Below are 22,391 nucleotides of genomic sequence, written 5' to 3' on the forward strand. Positions count from 1 at the left end.
TCAGAAATCGGCACGCGCATATTGTATGCACAACTGCGGCACAACTTTACCAGATATGATTTTTTTAAAGATGTCAATATAAAACTAAACGTTAATGTGTGTAATTTGTTATGAATGTGTTTATAAAAAATATGAAACTAAAATGGGAATATCAAGCGTATCGGAACACTTGATTGTTTCTAACTTTCGAACATACACGAACATTCGATTTCGTATCTCGATGTGGGGAAGCGCTCACGTTCTGGTGTCAACGGACCAATGAGACAGAGAACGATGACGAAAATAAAATTGACCTAATTTTAAACGAGGAATTTATTCTTCCTGAATAAAAGTCTCATAGTCAAATACTCGTAGTGTCTGGAAACAAAACAAAAGAGAACAGAGACGTACGACCGCTTACTGATGATCGTTTACTTCGATCTACTTGGCTCCTTGCTACTTTAAGATACGACAGAGCTCTATTATATACAGATATAATAAATAGACAGATCCTACAATATACCTAATGTTAGTTCTATCAGTCGTAACAGTAAAAAAACAGTATTCTTCATTATGTTGAAAATCGAATTAAGATTTTTTTAAGTGCTCTGAAGCGTAATGCTAATGCTCCCCGTTGTTAGTGTAATAAGAAATTGCGCAAAATTAAAAATATAGTAATCAAATATTTACTCAACAAATAAGTTACTAACTTACAGAATTAGTTCAGAACTCGACGCCTTTATTTCAACTTTCTTTATCATTTCTGGCTCTTGGAAGCAATCGCAAAGGTTTTCCTCAGTTTGTTTTAGTGAAACATCTGAAATGACCACGAGATCTGGATCCACCTGCAAAATTTGTTTTCATATTTATTGTATTACATTCTGGTAATGGAATAGTTTATAGATTTCTAATTCTGTGTAAAGCGAATTAATTCATTCTCATTTTCTGAATTCATTCTATCTACCCTTTTAATGCACGTCATGAGTTTTAACTACACATATTACAATTTATAGTGTATACTTTAGTGATATACTAGTTGCAAATCAGCTCATATCAGTTGATAACAAACAGTTGCCATTGAAATTCTGTAATCGAAAGCGAACTGTATGAACTCGTAAAGAGGCCGGTGCCTTGAGCGATGTTTATCGACTTTTTTCTGCCGACTACGATAAAAAAATTAGATGTGGGAATAATAAGTAAAAACAAAGTGACGCACTTTTTCAATTACCAATATATCCGATGCAGTATCAAAATTACGATCTGAGTCACTAATCTTTTCTGGTCCAATGGAATTTGACGGTGTATCCTAAAATGAAAAGAATATTAGCAAAATACTTCTTCATACACATTGGTCCAAAAAATTATTTTTATGCTTATACGTTAGAGAATGCCTATGGCATTAAGTCCGCCTTTATACTTTATAGTATAAGAAGTTATAAATAAATAAATAATACTTACATCCATGCTTTTTTCAACAGACCTTGTATCTTCTATCACTTAAAATTAGTATTTTAAAATTTTGTGAAAGAAACACGTGGTTATCTGTTGTAACTTAAACTACATTCGTAGGTAATCCACATTATCTACACTAATCCATACTAATATTATAAAGGTGATGATGTATTGTTTGTTGGTTTGTCCTTCTTTTACAACGACACGAAGCAAGGACATGTTTTTTTAAGTGATCGTTTTAGGTGATTGACATACGCCACCCTTTATCCCGAAAAAAAATCAGTATATTTCTGCGGAGAATTGTTTTATTGTGAAATATTAATTGAACTTTTCCTTGACGACGCAGGCGAAGCCGCGAGTAACAACTAGCAATACACAAAAACGTCTAGCGCGAGATTCGTTAGGACTTTGTAATCGAGTATACCACTTACACTAAGGCTTACTCAGACTCCGCGAAGCGGCAGCGCATACGAAAGAGATTCATGTTGACAACATGCAATTATTATATTGAAGTCCAAGCTGATCGGCAGAATTGTGTGTGATTTTATTATTTGAAGATGTTGTAGAGATTTTGGGGGCAACGACATGGTATGGGGAGATGCTCCACCGAGTGGATGAAAATACTCGGTAGACAAACACTTCAGAATGTTACAGTTCTGAACTTGTATATATGTAAACCTTTCTTGATAATGTCGTTAGCGAGATTCAGGCATCTGACAAATATCTTTAAAAGAATTAATAAAATAAAAATATGACAAAAGCTTGAACCACATAAGTTCTCAAGACCTTTATAATTTCCAGGATTCTGTCGGCACGTCTCAGTTCTGTGACAAACAACTTGTTAAACATTATTTTATTTCAAATCATGACTCAAATTATGACTATTTATAAAATGTTTTTTTTTTCATTTTTCAGTGACACCTACTCAATATTTACTGTACTCCTACGCTAATATATATTCTCCAGAACACTGTAATCAAATAGATACAACTTGAATTTAGCAACCCTTCTTTGCTTTGTTCTATGTCGCTTAGAAACACCCCCACAGCTGGCAAAATCAGATTTTTATGTTCTATAATCAACCGGGGAAAGGACTTCATGGTGTATCCACAGCCCTAAGACACATTACACATGATTAATCTTATATCCAATGTAACTGTCTATCGAATAGAACTGTTATGGTTACCGAGTGATCGACTGCTTTCTCTGGCATTTTGAAGGCAAAAAAAAACAATCAAATCTCAAATAGTTAAACTTTATTCATATAATCAACAGAAAAATAGTCAGTCTTCCCTACACAACATATCGTCATCGGAGTCCATCAGTCTTGGACTGGTGCAATTCGAAAATGACTGTCGACTCAGATCCAAGCCGTCGCAAGGTGGGGTAATGACGTCAGTGATGCGGCGCGCCTTGGTGACGTCATGGCCATGACGACGAGGCTGCTTGCGAACGCACGCGGTGGAATCATAAAGAAACATATCGAACTCTTTATCTCCAGTAATGGCGTCACAATCAATTTTACACATTTCCGTTACTGTTCTCAGCTGAAATTTAAATTTTAAACGATAAGTTATTTTTTAAAGGCTTAATATAAAAAAGTATTAATTACACGCGTTTCTTCTTCTTGGTAATCGGGTGTTCGCAGACAACCATGGCGATCAGCTTAATGCCGTACTAGTCTGCGCCAGGACCCTCACCCTGCTACTTCTGACGCATGTATTAAGAAGAGTTTTCGTCATCTCGATTGATCAGCCCAGCACTCTGGACTTCGGTTAACACAGGGAGTCTGTCTGATGTGATAGTCGCAACAATTTAACTTGGATAAATCTACAAGAAGAAGGAGGCAATATGTACCTTTTCTTTGGAATGTTTTAGCTGCCTCCTCAGTTCCCTGATCAGGTCATCTTTGAACTGCGAGTTAGACTTGAAGACCTGGCACTTGTCTTCCAGTGCGAGACACAGCTTTCTAGCCTCGTCGACTTCCTTACTCAGCAAAATGTTTTCATTACGAAGAGACAGGAACTTGATGCTGCTGCTCTGAGTTGTTTTCGTAAGACATAAAAAATCGTTTGCGAGAAAGAAGATTAAAGAATTTGATAATGTTTGTAAAGAACTAATCTATTTTGTTAGCTAGAAGGCAACAGCTGCGTTTGAGCCACCTGCTTAGCGAGATTCAAGCAATAAAGATGGTTTTTATAAAGATGGTTTTTATAAAGATCAATGATACCTTCAAATCCTCTTCAATTTTCTTAATGTGATCTTGGTATTTAATTGTCCCCTCGACTTCGAGCACCGTTAAATCTCTAACTGGCTCATTGTCACCACACTAGAACCGTTTACAAAACCGTACATTGTAAATACATTAACCCTTTTGTTACACTTAAAATACGCGGTTTTGACTACTTACAAATTAAATAAAAACAAGCTGAGAAAAATCGTAACAGAGACATTATTTGTAAAATAATACGTGTATTCAATTATGTCTAAGTATTGAACAACAATTTTTCTATGTCAAAATTAACAGTTTAATGGACCAATGCGTATACCAATTAATCATATTACGATAGTACAACCATAAATACCCTGAACCACGTACATCAGTTCCGATGTAACACATCTGCGCCATCACTTCAGCGTCTTTTTTCGGTATTTCCCTAAAAAGCAACGAATATATAAAATATGAATATTTTATCGTTTACGCTAACAGACAACAAAATATTATTCTCTATATAAATGAAAAACAATAATCATAGAAACTTCATGATCATGATTCAGCTGGACTAAAACAATAGTAGCTAGCTTACCCGGAGTGTTGACTCCAACCTTAGCTAATTCTAATTCACAATACATTGCGTGCAGTGTAAAGAGTTAAAACCTATGTCTGCAACCCACTTTTTGCCCCACCCTTCCCTTCAAACCGAAACGCATTACTGCTTCACGGCTGAAATAGGCAGGGTGGTAGTACCTACCCGTGCGGACTCGCAAGAGGTCCTACCGCCGGCGGGATTCGAACACCGATGCATCGCTACATACGAATGCACTGGACGTCTTTTCCTTTAGGCCACGCCGACTTGCGGCTCATAGCTATCATGTGTACCTTCTTCGAGAAATCTCCGATTATACAATTGGAAACGGAAATAACACCGAATATTTTTTGTTTTGTCGGGAAGTCATTTATAGGAAATATTTTCAATTGCCTAGTATTGACAATTGGCAAGAACGTGGTCGCTATTTACGGTTAAAACCACTGTTCATTAGTTAAAGTGAGATAAATAATAAACTTTTTTTATTATATTTATTGCATAGACGGATGATCTTGGGACATAGGTATCCAGTCCAAATCTCTGGTATAACGGCCGGTCCGACCTTTTAAGCAACATGATCGTTTCCCTGAGAAATAGGTAAATTGGTGGTACCGCCTGCGTGGGTCCGGAATGCACCCGACTACCAGTAACAACGAGTACGTGCGTTGGTGCAAGGCCCGATACTAACGGCACGCGGTACTGGCTGACAGAGAGCTCGTTCCTGAGATTGGAGATCTTCTCTTCGCACTGCTGTATATCTTTGTTCAGCTTCTGGATCTCTCTACACAACATATTTGGAGGATTTTTAGAACTTTACAGGAAACCCATTTAAAGTTAAAATTTGGAAAAGATATGATAACAATAAAACTTCTTCAGATATTTGAATTAGGGTAAACTTAATTGAAGTTCAATTAAAAGCATCGAATTGTTGATACTAATACCAAATAAAACGGACCTTTATTTTCAAAGATAAATGTCACATATTGTACTCCATATTGTATTAACGAACTCGTACTGATCTTAATTACTGTCGTTCAGCGCTGGCAGACGCAACGATTTTATACGCAAAATATTAAAAGCAAAGTTATTGTGAAATCAATTAAATATAATAGGTAATCTGAAACGTCCATTAATTTCTTGTATTTGGAAGAAAATGTATAAGATAAGCTAGGAATCATGGCAAACACATGTGGCATGCACATAGTGTGTTGATTCTTAAGCGAATTGCGGAAATCCCCATTATAAAGTGCAACATTTGTGATATCAAACAACGCTTCATTTCAGCGTTGTCGGGCGCGTTGCGAGCTTGCATGGCCAGTACCTACTCGACCACCTCCACCTGATACACCTTCGTCTAGCCTATTCCTTTCAGAGGAACCACGCCTTTCCCTTTGAACAATAAGTATTAGCTCCAAGCACCTAGGTTAGTAAATTTGCCTGCTAATTTATGCCAATGATAATCTGTCTCAGCATCCTGCTCTTCCGTCCGAGCCACTAATAAAGTCCAATCGATTAGTTAACGTATTTACTAATCAACTAATTGCACTAAAAACTATAATAACTAACCTCTCTTTTGCAAAAACTTCATTCTGCAGACGCTCGTTCGAACCTTTCAAGTCCGTCGCATTGTTACAAGACGGTTGTTTCTTGTAACGCTGTTTCATGATTACTTTTTATAGATAAGAATTATTATTCCGAATGTATTACTGGCTGTCACTCGTTTTATTTTATTTTATTTATTGGGTATCAACATGTTATACATCAGCACAGAACATTACATCCCGTTTATGTATTACATCTCTCAACATTACGTTTCACCTCATTAACTAATAATATGACCTTGCCTGCTCTTAAATGCTTAAATGTCTTGTACAATGTACATTCCAATCAGGTAATAACCATGTTAATACCGACACATACTTATTATGTTATGAAACTGAGTTTAGAAGACGTTGCAGTCGAACAAAATTGGTGTGGCCCGTGGTCGAAGTAGATAAGTTTGCCTGGAAAAATTACGAGGATTCGCAGTCCGTCTACAAATTCCCATTTGAACGACTCAGGCTATTCTACGTAGGGATTACGTAGCGGATACCATTTAATGTGCTAGGAGAATTCATCGCAAAAAGATTAGCATAAACTGGTAAAGTCCATTGCAATTTATAAGGATTACGATGCCTCATGAGTATTCTGAGAAAATGTTTGAGAAGACCCAGTACCGGACTCGTGGTCCCTGCGACTGGACCAGAGTCCCCTATACTGCTTGAAACCGCTTCAGTAATTCAGAGTGCGTTTCCAGAGATCGTTGTCGCCATACGGTTCTTGAATGAACTGGTGGAGGGTTCCACGGTGTTAGCCAAAGTTAAATATCGTTCTTCAACCGAATTTTGAGAAGAATTCTCTCTGGTAGACGCAGCTTTGCTTAATTACTGATGTCCATGAGCGATGATGGTCACTCACCATCGCTGAGCCGTATGTTTTTGTCTTCGTTTTTGTAGACAAAATAAAAAAATATTTTTCAGGAAACAATATTATAAATCTTCCGTAAGATTGATTCAATTATATTATAAGTAATGAATGCCACAACATTCAAAAACTGACATTATACGAGTAATGGGTGCTACAAGACATACCAGATAATAAAAGACAAAGGAATAAAAAGTAAAATTTTATAAAATAAAAATCACAAAAACGAATAAAAAAAAACAAAACCAATTAAAAAAGACGTACAAATTTTATAAACGTACTTAGAGTCTGTAATGTTTCCCTTTCATTCTTCTGGTTACTTTTCTCGATTCGTCTGTTTTATAATCGCCTTGGTCAAGTTGATTTTGAGGCCTAATCAATACGTAATTTATAAATATAATTCATTAATTAAATATAATTCATACAATTTTATTATACTAAGACGTTAAAATAATAAATTCTATCGAAAATCATAAATAAATAAGTTATATGTAGACGCAATAAAGTATTATTATATAAATGTATAATATATGCCCTCAGGCTAGGTGGTGCGATGACCTCAGAACGGTGACCGGCAAGAAGTGGTTGAGGAGAGCGTAGACCGGGCTCAGTGGTGTGGATTGGGAGAGACCTATGCCCAGTAGTGACGACTGTGGGCTGATGATGATGATGATGATAGTATTTCATTATAATTAAACACTATTTGTGCGTATAGATTTTTTTAATTTACGGTATAGGTAAGTAGTATCAATATGTCGATGATTCGCTATTTTATTACTGAGTACTTATCATTAGATAATATAAGCAGACGGGCTCCCCAGCGACGCGACCCCCTATACTAAGAGCTGCAGGATCCGACAGACACCTTGATGACAGTTATGAGACTGCGACTGCGTTGATAGGGCTGTCATGCCTTCAAGCGGACAGGTTATTTATGTTCTGACGCTAACGTCCCCGCAAGTAGAATGCTTCTTGATACATTCTTGAGACAAACTTAAGATGATTTAAGAAATATAAATATAATCAATCCGAACTGTTTTGAACAAGCTGCTTTCGTGTTTCCTACATACTTAGAATGACATTGCCTAGATTAATATCCCTATTTTAAATAATTAATCTTTTTTTTTTATATAGGTAAGCTACTTTTGTCGTCGGTGTTAAATCACTGAACTATTGATGAAATTCGATTTAAAGACATTCTATATTCCGGAGATTTTGCGAGAGAAGTATTTATTTCTGACGATGACAACCCACTCTAAGGTAAACTATGGTAAAGTACGAGTATCAATATACACGAACCACTCCATTGTCCCGAATATGTCAGATTCCGTGACTTCGAAGAAATGTATTCCGTCGAGCGTGCAGTGGTCGAACTCGCGGAGTCGGCGCAGCACCTCCACCAGCCCCCGCACGTCCGACTCCTTGCGAGCCAGCCGACGTCTCAGGGTGGCTCGCTCGCACTGCAGCTCCGAAACGATCTGGTGCGAGAACACTCCTCAATACGAGCCTTCTTATGCGGAGCACTGCAGTCGGGTGTAAAGTGAATCCAATCCACGGACATTGAACACATATAGCTGAGTATTTATTTTCATATATATATACAAGTCCTACCACCAGTAAATACGCATTATAATTTTGCAGAGTCCAACACTCATATAAATATTAGCCTATCCATTAAGTACATGTATTTTCTACATGGGTACCAAGTTTCAAGTCAATCGGATGCATGGTTCAGTAGTTATAACAGAACATCCGTAAAACCACTGTAGATTTATATATTATAGTATAGATAGATATAGTATAGATAAAGGACAGAATGTTACGCGATTTTTTGAGAAAGTAAAATCTGAATAATCGATATACCAGTGAAACATTACAAAATATAGATTTTGGTATAAAATTTCTGAAAATTCAAGCCTCTTGTATCGAATTAAAAACAAAACTGGCTTGTATGAGCATAACTCGTGCCCCGAGAGTTCCGGGCAAAGCTCTTCGTGCGTTAAGCTATCCGCAACCTAGTCTAATGATAACAACACTTAAAAATAACATAAATTATAATTTGACGTTAAATAATTTAAATACACAATTTACAGAATAAGAATACTAGAAATATAGATTTGCCATTAATTATTCACAAATAATCATTCATTCTTATCTTAGAAATACCGACAGCCATAAGTTTGAGGCCGAAATAAATTATTTCCTATACATTTTCGAGGTGACGGTCGACTTGCGAATTGATTTACAAGGCAGGTTCTATTCGGCGAGTCGAAAATCATAAAAATACTATTTTCTAAGGACACTATTTTCAGATATTTCCCTTTACTTATGCTTTCAGACTTTACCATTTTCTGTGATTTTGTGATCAAAGGGAAAAGTCCTAAGTACAGGTCTTGAGTGACAAAATGTTATGGCCCACTCGGATTACCGCAATAACGCGGACCTAACGCAATGTGTCGTATTTTTTTCAACTTTATGCCTGAGCAATGTGGCTAACCATTGCCGAGAAAAAGCGTCTAAGTTTCAAACAGACTGACGACTGAGCGGTCTTATTACGAAAACACTGCAACTGTATAAAATACGCAGAGGTCTTGCCTCAATAACATAAAAAAAAACATTCCCAATGAGTGACAGCCAGTTATTTAAAAAAAAAAAGGAAACCTACTTCAACGTGTTTCCGACGTTCATACAAGAGTTTGGAAGTGGCCTCCGTCTCCAGATCCTCTACAGCCTGCACGAGCAACCTGTTCTGAGCGAGGAGGTCGCTCACCCACGACTTCAGGACGGCTACTTGCATCTAAACGCATCACACTTGCGTTAGCAGGACTTTAGCTTGATTAGATCGAAAAGGTATGTAGTATGTAGACTCCCACGGTCGGTGGATCGGCTTACAGTGGTCACTTGTTTGTACACATCACAACGAGCATAGTACAATCTACCTTGAGGCGTGAGGTCTACATCTCAATTTGTTTTGTAGTATTGGCCTTACCCTTCAAGTCCTACCACTAGTAAGTGGACACAGTTAGCGGTATGTGGCACTATACACACAATAGTATATGAAGACTTCGGTAAGTGCACAGTTAGACGATTTTTTTCCCCTACCTATGCTGATAGCTTTGAGAGGCTATTTCAGCTTTACCCTTGCGTGTAGCTGAGCTCTCGAGGTTTAAGCCGGAAGTGTTGCTAACACTGGCCCTAGTAAGAGCCGTCCTTCGCAGAATCTACCACCGGATCGGAAACGCGACCCACTGAGAAGATTCGGTGAGAAACTCAGTGGGCTGTGTCTGTGGGTTGATTTACTTGTCGAGCCTTTCGTCGCAAGCGACGGGTTCAGCGCGGACGGTGGCCGGTGCTTATCGTACCTAAAAGCACCGTTAATGGATCGGGAGTGGATTAGAGTAACGTCGACTGTTTACAAGTCAAGTGGACTGCCAGTTCAGCCAAGGTTCAAATGTAGAAACCTGTTGTTCAAATGATGTTGTGACCTTTCCCAAGTTTTATGTCCCGGTTTTTTCTACTTAAATTTATTGATTTAATGGCCCGTGTCTCAAACTGACCTGCGTCTTATTCCCGACCCCGGCCTCTTCGATCCGGGCCAGTCGTTTTTCATAAACCACCTGAACCTCCCGGAGTATCGCGAGGGTGGAGCCTCTCTTACACTCACATACGTCACGCTCGGCATCACAATCTATTATATTTTGATTCATTGTGTAAATAAAAACACATTTGTTTTACTTTGATGAAGTTCAGTACGGTCTGATTGCACGTGTCAATTGTGATAGACGTAACATTGCTAGGTTTGTATAATATTCTCTTTGATTAGAGAAATGTATCTATTTGATGACGAAAAGCAACCGTTTCCCATCAAAAGAGGTCTGTGTCGCCAACTCAAGGTTATTTTACAAAAAATTGAAAAATTCCCACATTCAAGGATCGCGAAAGGATTCTGTAACTTTGGCTAGGAGCGCATGTTCGCGTGGTGATGTCCACGGGCTACGGCACAGCTCTAAGAATTTGGTTTACACCAATATAAAGTAGGTATGTAATAGTGAGGGTGACCGGCGGCCTCACGTCTGCTTCCCGGAGCCGCCCCGGGACACAATCATTAGCATTGACTGATCTACTACAATTGAATCGAGAGACACTCCTTTCTAAAGTGGGTATATAATGGGTATATACAATAAGTATTCACTAAAATATGAAAACAAGTAATAAGTGTTGTAACACATATATTTATAGATAACACATAACATTAAAAACAATACAGATATATACAGTCAGGTTAGTGCCCGCCGTGACTGCTGGCGAGGGGCCGCACCGACACTGCAGTATGCCTAGTGCAAGCTTTTTAACGTCCTTGATAGCTTAAAAGTTTACTGAGATATGTATGCAATTGGAACGTTAGCCTACGTTTGCCGCTAGGGGCGTTGTTCCAACTGCGTACAAATTCGAATTAACTCTTACGCTATCGCGAACGTTTAAAAACTCGCAGTAAACACACTGGATGCGTTCGATACATCTGAGTACGCTGAGTGCTATTACTTGATTGAATTCATTCACAGATAACAACCGATCACACGACATTCGATCTTATTCATACTTCAATGTGAATACATTTTAGCTTACCCTTAACAAAAATAATAAAAGCATTTATTTGGGAAATGATTTCAAATATTCGAAGCGACCTATTCATTCAGCTACTATTACAATAAACACGCTTTTTGTAAAACCTAACGTTTAGTTATGAACCTTACGGCTCAGTAAATAAGGACAACACTGGTGGTGCCAGTGTGCCCGAGCGGTTCGCTTACTAACAGATGCCACTACTCAATTAACTCAGCCCTTTTACAAATTTTTCTGCTAAAAATCTATTGATATATGTATCAATACATTCATTAAGCTAAATAACCTAGTTAGTATCACAATGCATATCTGACTACCGCGCCTGCCAGCACACGTGCACAGTGACGTCACTGTGCTGCCTGTGGGGACCGAGCCACGCCCACCTCCCGTAGACTAGAAGTTATCTCGCGCCGGCCGCGCCGTGTTGCTCACTAGTAGACTCAACTGTGTGAGCAGCCGCGTGTGGTGTCCGCCGCGGGAGCCCCGACACGTGGCGGCATCAGGACTGTGGGACACGGATTACGGGGGGCTCAGGTAATGACTTGCGTCTAGACATCTAGAATCCATTATTTTTTTATATTTATGTGACAAAATTTGTGTAATGACGGCAAGACAGTGTCGCCGAAGATTGAACAAGCCAAGATATCATCTCACCTTATCGTTTCGTCGCACGAGTGCGCGGACAGCAGCGCGTTGCGTGCGGAATCCTAGTAGAGCTGCTTGAGCTGCTCGTAGGTAATGAAGAATATGATGTTCCAGGGCCCCATCCGCAGCCACGTCGGCACGAACCCCTTGTACAGCGCGCGCGCACCCTCGCTGCGCACCGTCTGCACCACACACTACTTTATGCGACCAGTTACAGTACAATATCCGTACGCTAATTATATCTAAAGCACTCCTACTCCTACAGAGATATAGGGAACTGATTTCAATATGGACAGCTTAGTGTTGAGCTTCTTTCTGCAAAACAACACAAGTCTACATTAGACTCACCTGCAGGAGACAGTCGACGGTTCCTTTGTAAATTATTTCGTTTGTCCTTATTTGGTGATCTAAAATTTTTCTTTGGTTCATTAGCCGCGTCTGTGGAGAAATTTAAATCGAGTGATAAGAAAATGTTTATAAATATAAAAAAATGTGTGTGTGCAAGTCACACACGGTAGAAGTGAAACTTATAAAAAATAAAAATAATCGCAAGGGTCAAAACCACTCCGCAGTGCAATGGAGCAGCCTCACCCTGGGGGAACCGCCTGCGAAATCACGGTCTCCCAGCGCTAGGTAAGTATGATTTAGCAAGAGAAATATGAGAACGTCTATCAACTGTGTAACATCTCGTCACCGCGATTCAGGAGTTGTTGAATTTACGTGCAGCGATATCTGTTGATAACAAACTAAATAAAAATAAAAGTATCTCAGGACGCTCCGAGAGCCACGACAGCGCTTCGTGATTTGTCGGCGCCGCTCGGAGCAGCTTCGGCAAGCCAATCGCGGCACACTTATTTTTTCGTTTCGTTTCATTTCGTTTCATCGAGTTTGAAATCACATCACAACGATTGTATAGAAGTTTCACTTAAAAAAATATAAAGTTTTATGTGAGTAGTGTGTCGGATGGCCCTAGTGGTATGTACCCGCAAGACGTCTAGCGGCGTGCTGGCCACGGCGCTGCCCAGCGAGGCGAGCAGGCTGGACAGCAGGTGGTTGGGCGGCGAGTCTCCGAGCGGGCCCAGCAGGCGGCGCTTGGCGGCGTCGTACACGGGCAGCTCCACGGCCGCGATGACGGCGGCGCGCTGCGACGTGGGCCCCACGCCGCGCCACAGCCCGCCGCGACCCTCCGTGCGGTATATGTCCAGGAAGCAACGCACCAGGTTGCGCTTCTCCTCGCCCATCTGCGCGACAACACCACTTGTAACCACTTCACTCCGTCTCAACATTACCACATAAAATAACATTTGTATTTTAATGAACGTAAAATGTGACGAGACCTCGCGATCTACCTAATGACGACCAGTTACCGGGACCCATTGAAGTCACAATGAGGGACAATAAAACGTTGAGTTGTATTCTTAGTTTTCAGACTTCAGAACTCTGAAATGTGCAATAACGTGCATTGTTTGCCTCGCAACAGAAACAATCAGAACTGTTTTGGCAGTTAAAAATATGGGAGATACTGCTTGCTAGACGATGGTGAGAAATAACATTATAAGATAAATTTGTAAGTTAGGTTTGGGTAATCTACGATGTGTCGGAGGCCTACCTGCATCCGCACTTTTAGTACGTCGGTAGGGTTGGCAATAGCACTGGACAGTCCACCCGCAAAGGCAGCACAGAAAGTGTTCGTAGGGAGGTGCTCCTTCGTTCCACCGTCCGCTCGTCTCTTGGCGAGCGCGTTCTTCAGCGTATAGTAGGTACCAAACTTAATCGTGCCATACGTCGCTTGTCGCAGCACCGCCGGCCAAATGCTGTTCGTACAACATTACTAATAAAGTAATCAATTTTATTCGGCTTTTTTTTTTTTTTTACTGCCCTTGTAGGCAGACGATCACACGGTCCACCTGATGGTGAGTGGTTACCGTCGCCCATCCGAAATCTACTCCGGTGGCGGGCGGTGCGAGGGTAAAAACGAGATGACGATATCATCTCGAAAAATTCCTCAGAGCACATACCTCACGCTCTACATAAATTGACTAAGATTAGACTTATGATGCTCCATACAAGTTGTTACTAATTCTGTCCGAAAGAAATGCATCGCTGTTTGTTAAAGAGCGTATCCAATACAAACGAGTTTTATAACCGTCATAATAGATTTGAACGCACCTTATCGAGATCATATATCGAATCGTATGTTCCATGGGGAGTACTCTGAGGAATTGTTTGAGATGATACCGACATCTCGCTTTTACCATCGCACCGCTCGTCACCGGAGTAGAGTTAATCTATACTACCTGGAGCCACTGCGTTCATCCACAGTGCGTTTCCAGAGATCTTTTTTGCCACGTACCATCCGACTATGGAATGAGCTCCCCTCCACGTGTTTCCCGAGTGCTATGACAAGTCCTTCTTCAAACGAGGCTTGTGGAGAGCATTAAGCGGTAGGCAGCGGCTTGGCTCTGCCCCTGGCATTGCTGACGTCCATGAGCGACGGTAACCACTCACCATCAGGTGGGCCGTATGCTCGTCTGCCAATACGGAAAAAAAAAAACTTGTAATTGTTCTATTTCACAGTGAAATCTAAACAAGTATTTAGGTCCAACAATAACTTTGGGCATAGGGCCAATGAGAAGAAAGCGTTTACTAGGAAATCGTATTGTAGGACACAATGTCGCTTGAAAAGCACGTGTTTTCTTTTTACGCGCGCTATGACATGCCCTTTATCAAACGAGGCTTGCAGAGAGTATTTAGTGGTAGACAGCAAGTTGGCTCTGCCCCTGGTATTGCTGACGTCCGTGAGCGACAGTCACCACCCACCATCAGGGGGCCGTAACTCGTCTACCTACAAGGGCAATAAAAAAATATAACCCCATAGTCATTGCCAAATCCGATGACTAAATATCTATTGTCGGCACTGAGAAAACCCAGTTGAAGTCCGTTTCTTTGGTAAAATGATTTGGTGTTTAGGATCTGGGTGTACAAATCCTTGTCTTGAAGGTGTGTTTCTAGCAATCATGCAATGTAGAAATTCTTAACTTGGGACCCCTGTATGTTTTTAACTAACATTGATTGCAAATCAGCATATGGTACCATTTTGTGTCAATATTCATTTTTATAGTTCACTGTGCATCAGAAACAGTGGTACAAGCCCATTCTTGACGCTAAAAGTTTCTTATTCAGTATAGCAAACAATATTTCTCTATGCAAAGGTCAGATTTCAACAAGCAGCTCTTTTTATTGATAAGCTTTATAACCCATGTGTCGATAATAGATAGTCCTTACTGCCACAAGAAGGTTACAAGATTACAAAGATGTTACAACATAAATATGTGTATAAAATATTCATTGTCTGCTGATAACAAATCTGTTATCATTACTTGTTATGACTGAACTTTATCAATATAAAAACATTTACATCATAACAGTGGATTTTTGATAAATACAACTTGGAGACAATCTTCCAATTACAACTAAATGAAAAAAAAAAAATTATAATTAAAATTATTCAAACATATAAATTAAAAGTTATAAGATAATTTGATAGGTAAAATATCGAGTGAACTATTTAATCATGCAACTAACCTAAGATTCAAACAGTAAGCAAAACTTTTCTCTATAAATGGTTAAGATTTGGACATGTCGTCTTTGACTTGGAATAGCATCACCCCTACTTCCCAGAGACAGCACCATTCATGTCCAATGTTCAGAAATAAAGGTTTCCATTGTTTCTATTCAAACTTACCCACAATATAAAGCCTTGACACCCTCTTGCTTGGAAGTTTTGATGATGCAGTCCACCATCCCAGTATACCGTAGTTCAACATGACGAGGATCTATCTTCTGTCCTTGGATTTGAAGACGAGTTTTGGTTGTATCGATAGGGAATGTGCCTAGAAATAAATTAACGATTGTCAATTCTTTATTCCATTTTGTTTTATAATTTCTAGCAGTGCACATGTGTATTGTATTTTAGAGGATTGGGTTATACACTAATATGTACTAGCCAGACTTGGCCTAGCCTGCTCTTTGTGTTAATTATATATTAGTAAAACACTTTACACTTCTAAGCAGTATAGCCAATCTTGTAAAAAAACTAAGAGACAATCTTCATATCTCAAAGTAGACATTAAATTTATAAGGTACCAGTCTCAATTGTATTTCTTAAGCTATCCAGTGGTCATATGAAAGGGACTGTGAAAAGCTAAGTGGAAATTAATGATTATTGTGCTATCATTTGGTCAAGGTATTTAATCCATATTAAGAGGTTATAATTCTTTTTATATTTTTCTAAACATGCTTACCGAATTCTGCAACTATGGACGCTAATCCACCGTAAATAAACGGTCGCCAATTACGTTCTCCCATTACACGAGAAATACAATGTCACAATTTAATATTATTTAACACCGGCTGAGCTTTTATTATCAGTAAATTAATTAGATTTAACGCATTATGTCAGATAACTCTTACACTGCTCGAATTATCGTATTTTTTTCACATACAAATGTTATTGGTATTTAATAAAACATTAAATAACAAAACTAAAAGATTTTCCATACAAAACTAAATATCTTGCCTCACTGCCTCTCAAATATTGTCTCAAATATATTAAGTGTATAATCTATGATATGTACCTATTATGTGTATAATCTATGCTGCCTCATACACGACACGATCTTCTGACTTTTTGGCGGGAACGCGAGGAGTGAAGTTGTGTGATTTGTTGTATTTTGTCTATTTAGTGTTTCTTCGGGTTTAAATATGTAATAATGGTGGTTTATTAACTGTCTGTGAAAGTGCACAAATGTAGGAAAATGAAACAAAGCCGCTGGACGTAACTTCTCAGGATCCTCCAAAAAGTCCACTAAAAGATCTTAGTAAATGACCACCATTTTACTGAGATTATATTTCATCCCATATCGTCTCATCTCATTTCATTTAATTTCATCCCAGTTGATTAATGTCTCAAATTAATCAATTTCATTTCATTTCACTCCATATTATCATTTTTCATAAAAATATGAATATAAATTAAATTTAATTAAAACAAGACATGGCTTAAAGGTCTTAGTCATTAAAGCTCTTAAAAAAAAAAGACACGACTTTCTTCAATTTATTTTTTGGCTCCGGCACGGTTTGTGCATTAGCCAGCGTCAAGTAATAAGATTTTTATTATTGGTTGTTTTAATTATTTACAGTTTTTGAATAACAAAAAACGAAGGAAACGAATCGCGACATAATGTAAATGATTAAAAACGAATTAACTTTACAAATGATATGATAAAATTGTGGTAATTTACTGATATTTTCAGTCGATTTTTGGAGGATCCCTTTTTGGATATAATCTCGTCTAATTCTTCACTTCATTTCATTTAATTGAAGTTGATTAATGTCTCAAATTAATCATCTTCATTTCATTTCACTCCATATTGTCATTCTTCATAAAATTAAGACTATTATAATTAAAATAAGACATGACTTAATAGTCTTAGTTACCAGGTTATAAAATCCCCTAAAAAAATCTCTATTGTTTATCTAAACTATTTACCTTTAAAAATTGTTGCTATTATTACAAAATTACCTTACACGTTACACAACTTTTCTAATTAGTCCAAAGCAATAAAGTAAGTAATGATATTATGGAGTGAAATGGAATTTAAGCATGCACGCTTAATTTTATTCATATTCAAATAAAATTGTTAATTTCCAATAGATTCAATGAACAATAAACCCTGTAGTAGTGCACATATTTAGGAATCGACGAAAGCAATGTTTATCTAGTGTTTTGCAGTACAGCAATTCTATTAATTGTGTCTTGGCAGTCGTCGAGGCTTAAAAGATAAGAGGCCTGGTGCACTCATATCGAGCTATATAATTGTGCCAGTGATCGAATCCCACAAGAAGGTATCATTTTTTCTAATGAAATACGTACCTACTTTAAAAATGTTGACGAATGACTTCCACGGTGAAGGAGCCCATATGTATACAGCCCACTTTTTTCGCCCGATCTTCTCAGTGGGTCGCGATTCTAATGCGGTGGTAGATTCTTTGAAGCACTGCTCTTGCTAGGGAAGAGCACCTAGGCTCCCAGCGAACAGGTAGAGGAAAAAAGTTGAAAGAATAACATCCTGCAAGCTTTGAGCTCATCCACCCAACTGAGCAATAAATAAAAAAAGAGTTGGCAAGTTAATGTAACAGCGTTCCCAGTAACGTGAAAAATATTTTTCAAATTCTATGCTTTTAAGGAGAAGATGTTTGATAATTTCCACAACAATCAGACTGTGGCACAAGAGCCCCCACCTCCTAAGAAAGTGCTTAGATGTGACAAGAGCTATGTCACAACTATACCAGGAATCCTGAAAGTTGTTCAAGTGGTAAGATACTAATATCAACTGCTGATTTAGACTTTTTATTACTAAATAAATTGTTTTGAATTACATTCATATATGTTGAAAAAGATAATTGAGAAAGAGCTTATTGTGAATCTGTACTGGTAATTTAAATATCCTGTCTACTTCTCCTGTGAAGCAAGTTGCATTGTAGTTTGAAGGGGGAACCGTTGCTACGCAGTACAATTGGAACTGACTTTTGGCATTTACATTGTGATGTGTACCAGTAACCATTTCATACTAGTTGAGATGAGACCACATTAGTCCTAGATGGGCGAATTCGAATCTTGTACTGGTGGTAGGACCTCTTCTGAGTCCGCGTGGGTAGGTATCACCGCCCTGCCTATTTCTGCCGAAGCAGTAATGCGTTTCGTTGAAGGATGGGGCAGCCGTTGTAACTATACTTGAGACCTTAGAACTTATATCTCAAGGTGGGTGGCGACTAAGCAATAAAAAAATAATGGACTGCTGCTATAACGCTTTGTCTATGAGCACCAAAATACGCTTCAAGTCCACAAGCTTGGGCTCCAGTAACCACTTAACACCAGGTGGGCTGTGAGCTAGTCCACCCATCTAGCAATAAAAAAAAAAATTAAACTCATACTAACTTCCATAATCATTAAATAATTCAAATATTATCTGATATGTTAATGTCAGCTGATTGAATGCTTTCAGTGCTGCAACATAATAGGCTTCATCTGTATCAAAGTGAGCTGGTCATGGGTATCGGCAATATTCTACAACATGGTATACTGGATTGGAAACATTCTGACTATTCTACTTCTTCTCGCATACACTTGTCATTTTGTTGAGAAGTATGACCACTGGCCTTGGTTCAAATATGAGTTCTTCTACTGCAGTATTATGGCCTTAGCTTATGTTGTGTGTTCAATATTTGCTGCTACCATTGGGGAAAGTGTTGGATATGCTGTTGTTGTGAGTATGTTTGAGTAATTATCTGAGATAGAGATTTTTATTTACATATTTTTGCTTCTTTACTTTGAATTTTAATAATCATTTAGCGGGTATAGTAAACCAGCAGTAGAAAAAGCTGTGGGAGTACCCATAGCTTCACACTTATTCTGATAGCCCTGTGCTTCATTTTGCCTAGACTATTAAGGTAAACTCTATCACCTTAACAAGTCAGTCCAAGTAAAACAGATTTTTATCAATGTACCTATTTAAAAAAACAATTTATTATATGAATACCACATACCATAGACAATTAAAGTGAAATGAAATATATGGGAGGCCTGTTCCATCTTAGCACAGCAATTATGTGCAACAACCTTTAATTTATGTGAACTAATTTGGAGTGTGAAGTTGTGGAAGTGTACCTATGTGCCATATTTGTCCTAAAACAGTCCTATAAGTGCCAGAAAAAATACAAGCCCAAGTTTTGTGCAAATTTTAATTGATGAAACTGCAAGTTTTGAATGGGTTGTGTAAAATCTCAACATTTTAAAACAACCTGTGTAAACCTATGTAATTCCCAAAGCAAAAAAAATGATGCTAATATACCACCTAATAAATCTGCAATATAATATGAAGAATGCATGAGATGGAGTAGTGTTCTCACATCAATTGATGTTTGATTGTAAAAACATTGCAGATGTCTTATGTTTTATGGAGCTAATTTTAAACATTCCCCTTTACAGTTCTTTGGATTGGTGGCAACCTGTGCCTATGGATTTGATGCTTACCAAAAATACAAAGGATGGAACAGGGGTCTGCCACCACAATGAAAATTTAAAGACTGCAAATAACTGACTGACTTTACTTTAGCAAACATACACAATGCAAAATGAGGATTACAATACACACATTGTGTATTAATTACCTGCTGTATTCTGCTAGTGTTGTGTTTGGGTGGTTTTTGTTGACTTTATAATTACTAATCAATTTAAAAAAACTTAAGATAAATAACCAAGTTATTTAATTACTTGAGATTATCTTATACATTCTTAAAGTTGGGGTTAAATTATAACATTAAGGTGTTATTATTAAAGTTAACATTATTAGAGCTTATTCAATATTGGTGCTCTATTTTGAGAGTTTTAAAATTAAAGCTTAAATCTAAGTAAAACGTGCCTTAATGTTAAAGGAGCATTTTATTTACCTAATTATTAAATTATTTGATTATTTGTGGTCATCACAAGTCCTAGGTAATATCTGAACCTATACTAGTAATTGTTGTTGTTGTTGTTTTAGTAATCTTAGCGTATCCCGCTGGTACATCAAGCCCTCAAAAGTTGTCTCCGCTTGACCCTGTCTTGCACTTGAATTAATATATAATTGAACCTATAATTGATAATATGTAATACACAATATAGAAGTTTTTACAGCATATTCCTATACTATATACCAGTGTTTAATAATCATGTAAGTAACTTTTTTTCTGAAAAACTTTTTTTCTGAAATTCTACCGCTAAGGTAAACAAAGAACAAAATTTGAATGGAAAAATCCTACTCCTCATTATGTTTGAAAACTTTAACAGATTACTGTCTCAACAAGCTCACCACATCGACATTGTGTGTCATATTAATAGAAGTCGACAGGAGTGTACGTGCATACCCTAGTACCAGATCTGTAGAGATCACAGCTTTTGGATTGTTTGCTTAATTTAAAATTTTCAAGTTCTGAACTATTACACAATGTTTTGTTTTTTTCTAGGTATATTTAGTTGTGTACGTATTTTAATGATATACATCACTGGCAGTCTTAAGTCAAAAACTAAGAGAATATCTTATCATTTTCATGTATTGTATTAACGGAGGGAACTGGGTTGGTTTTTGTTTACCCATTTTTAATATAGCATTTGGATGTGTTGTATTGTAAGTTTCCCAAATAAATATTTTGAAGAAATCAAGTCGAATTGGGAAACTTGTCGTAGGTGATATGGTCAGCAGTAGGTACCACCACCCATCTATTTCTGTAGCCAAGCAGTCATGCGATCCGTTTTATACAGCCCTAATACAAGCTGTACAATTGCCTTATACAGTTGAACCTTCGACCTTCACGTGCCAAGGAATCCTCACTCTCCTCCACTGACACCTCCTTCGCCCAACTAAGCAAAAAATTTCTCTTTTTTCAGTTGCATAAGAGTTATCTTGTATTTAATCTTTTCAAAAGAATTACCTTTTAGCGTCAGAGACTATTTAATTGTGAGACGAACATAAAAATCTCGGAAAATAACGCTAGACGACTGTATGGTTAGTTTTGGCGTTAGGGTGTTTTAATAAACTAATTATAAACTTTACAAGTTGTTAGATAATGAATTATAATAGAAGCTGTTGAAAATATGGGTCCAAAAATATCATTATGTAATGGTTTGTAACATTTTTTATATTGTTTTTATGTATTTTAATATTAGTACTAAGAATAACATTTAAAAGTGTAAACTAATCAAGATATATTTGTGACTGACGTTTTTAAAATAATAAAGTTATTTTATTCAACAAAATAGATATTTTACTATATGTCGTACCTACGTACCTAGCCATTGTAACCCCAAACTTTTTCATATTTAAAGTAAAATAACATAATTATGTTTAACCGCCATCATCAACATGGATCAATTACATAATAGGTATATTAGTCCGGTCAATTTAGACCAAAAAATGAGAGTGAAGTTACATAGTGTCCCAACAAGCTGAATTTCAGTGAAATTGTTCAAAATATAATTATAAACAATGTCTAGAAGTTCCCCATCATTCCCCTGTAAGGAAAAAAAATTATTCAAGGTCAAAGGTCAAAAAAATGATTTTTACGCGATTTTCAGCAAAACGGTAAGTTTTATCATAAAAGTACCTCAGATAAAAATTGTAGATCATAAAATTATCTATAAAAAATGTATCAATACTTTTTTTCTTACGAGCCACCGTTTCTGAGATATAACGATTCAAAAAGTTATAAAGGTTGTTATCGTCATAATATGCATGAGTACGCCACGTATATACACCTAGAGTTGTTATATTTTATATAATATATATAATAGCTATATATAATAAGCTCCTAAAAAAACTACCT

The 22,391-nt window shown here is 37.6% G+C and overlaps 3 protein-coding genes across 7 annotated transcripts in view; 1 reads left to right on the top strand and 2 right to left on the bottom strand.

Moving 5' to 3' along the window:
• The window catches only part of LOC101744903 (polyamine-modulated factor 1-binding protein 1), a 28,763-nt gene extending 17,935 nt beyond the window's left edge, over positions 1–10,828 (bottom strand). For both annotated transcript variants that reach the window (XM_021349888.3, XM_021349887.3), the window contains exons 1-7: positions 10,259–10,828; positions 9,367–9,498; positions 5,805–5,893; positions 4,927–5,019; positions 4,031–4,088; positions 1,196–1,285; positions 694–824 (exon numbers count right to left, since the gene is read on the bottom strand). In XM_021349888.3, coding sequence (XP_021205563.1) covers positions 694–824; positions 1,196–1,285; positions 4,031–4,088; positions 4,927–5,019; positions 5,805–5,893; positions 9,367–9,498; positions 10,259–10,408 — 743 coding nt within the window. In that variant the 5' untranslated portion in view covers positions 10,409–10,828. The remainder of the gene's footprint in view (positions 1–693; positions 825–1,195; positions 1,286–4,030; positions 4,089–4,926; positions 5,020–5,804; positions 5,894–9,366; positions 9,499–10,258) is intronic.
• An 85-nt stretch (positions 10,829–10,913) lies between these two features.
• Positions 10,914–16,586, bottom strand: LOC101743508 (mitochondrial uncoupling protein Bmcp). Of its 3 annotated transcripts, none has more exons than XR_009977119.1 (7): positions 16,274–16,586; positions 15,715–15,862; positions 13,579–13,783; positions 12,953–13,210; positions 12,318–12,407; positions 11,979–12,151; positions 10,914–11,829 (listed from the first exon to the last, which is right to left on the bottom strand). XR_009977119.1 is itself a non-coding variant. In XM_062677127.1 (6 exons), exons 1-6 carry the CDS (start codon positions 16,335–16,337, stop codon positions 12,032–12,034), a joined length of 885 nt encoding a protein of 294 aa, XP_062533111.1. In that variant the 5' UTR covers positions 16,338–16,586; the 3' UTR covers positions 10,914–12,031. The 3 variants fall into 3 exon arrangements, 1 of the variants encoding a protein (XP_062533111.1); XR_009977120.1 differs by having other exon boundaries at positions 10,914–11,880; XM_062677127.1 differs by having other exon boundaries at positions 10,914–12,151.
• An 827-nt stretch (positions 16,587–17,413) lies between these two features.
• LOC101743741 (proteolipid protein 2) lies at positions 17,414–21,825 on the top strand. 2 transcript variants are annotated; one of them, XM_038021820.2, is made up of 5 exons: positions 17,542–17,596; positions 17,686–17,876; positions 18,218–18,346; positions 19,037–19,297; positions 20,020–21,825. In XM_038021820.2, the coding sequence occupies exons 3-5, from the start codon at positions 18,224–18,226 to the stop codon at positions 20,104–20,106; spliced, it is 471 nt and encodes a 156-aa protein (XP_037877748.1). In that variant the 5' UTR covers positions 17,542–17,596; positions 17,686–17,876; positions 18,218–18,223; the 3' UTR covers positions 20,107–21,825. The 2 variants fall into 2 exon arrangements, with proteins under 2 accessions (XP_004929135.1, XP_037877748.1); XM_004929078.5 differs by lacking the exon at positions 17,686–17,876 and having other exon boundaries at positions 17,414–17,596.
• The last annotated feature ends 566 nt before the right edge of the window (positions 21,826–22,391 follow it).

This window comes from Bombyx mori, chromosome 4 (genome assembly GCF_030269925.1).
Source record: "Bombyx mori chromosome 4, ASM3026992v2".
Taxonomy (NCBI): domain Eukaryota; kingdom Metazoa; phylum Arthropoda; class Insecta; order Lepidoptera; family Bombycidae; genus Bombyx; species Bombyx mori.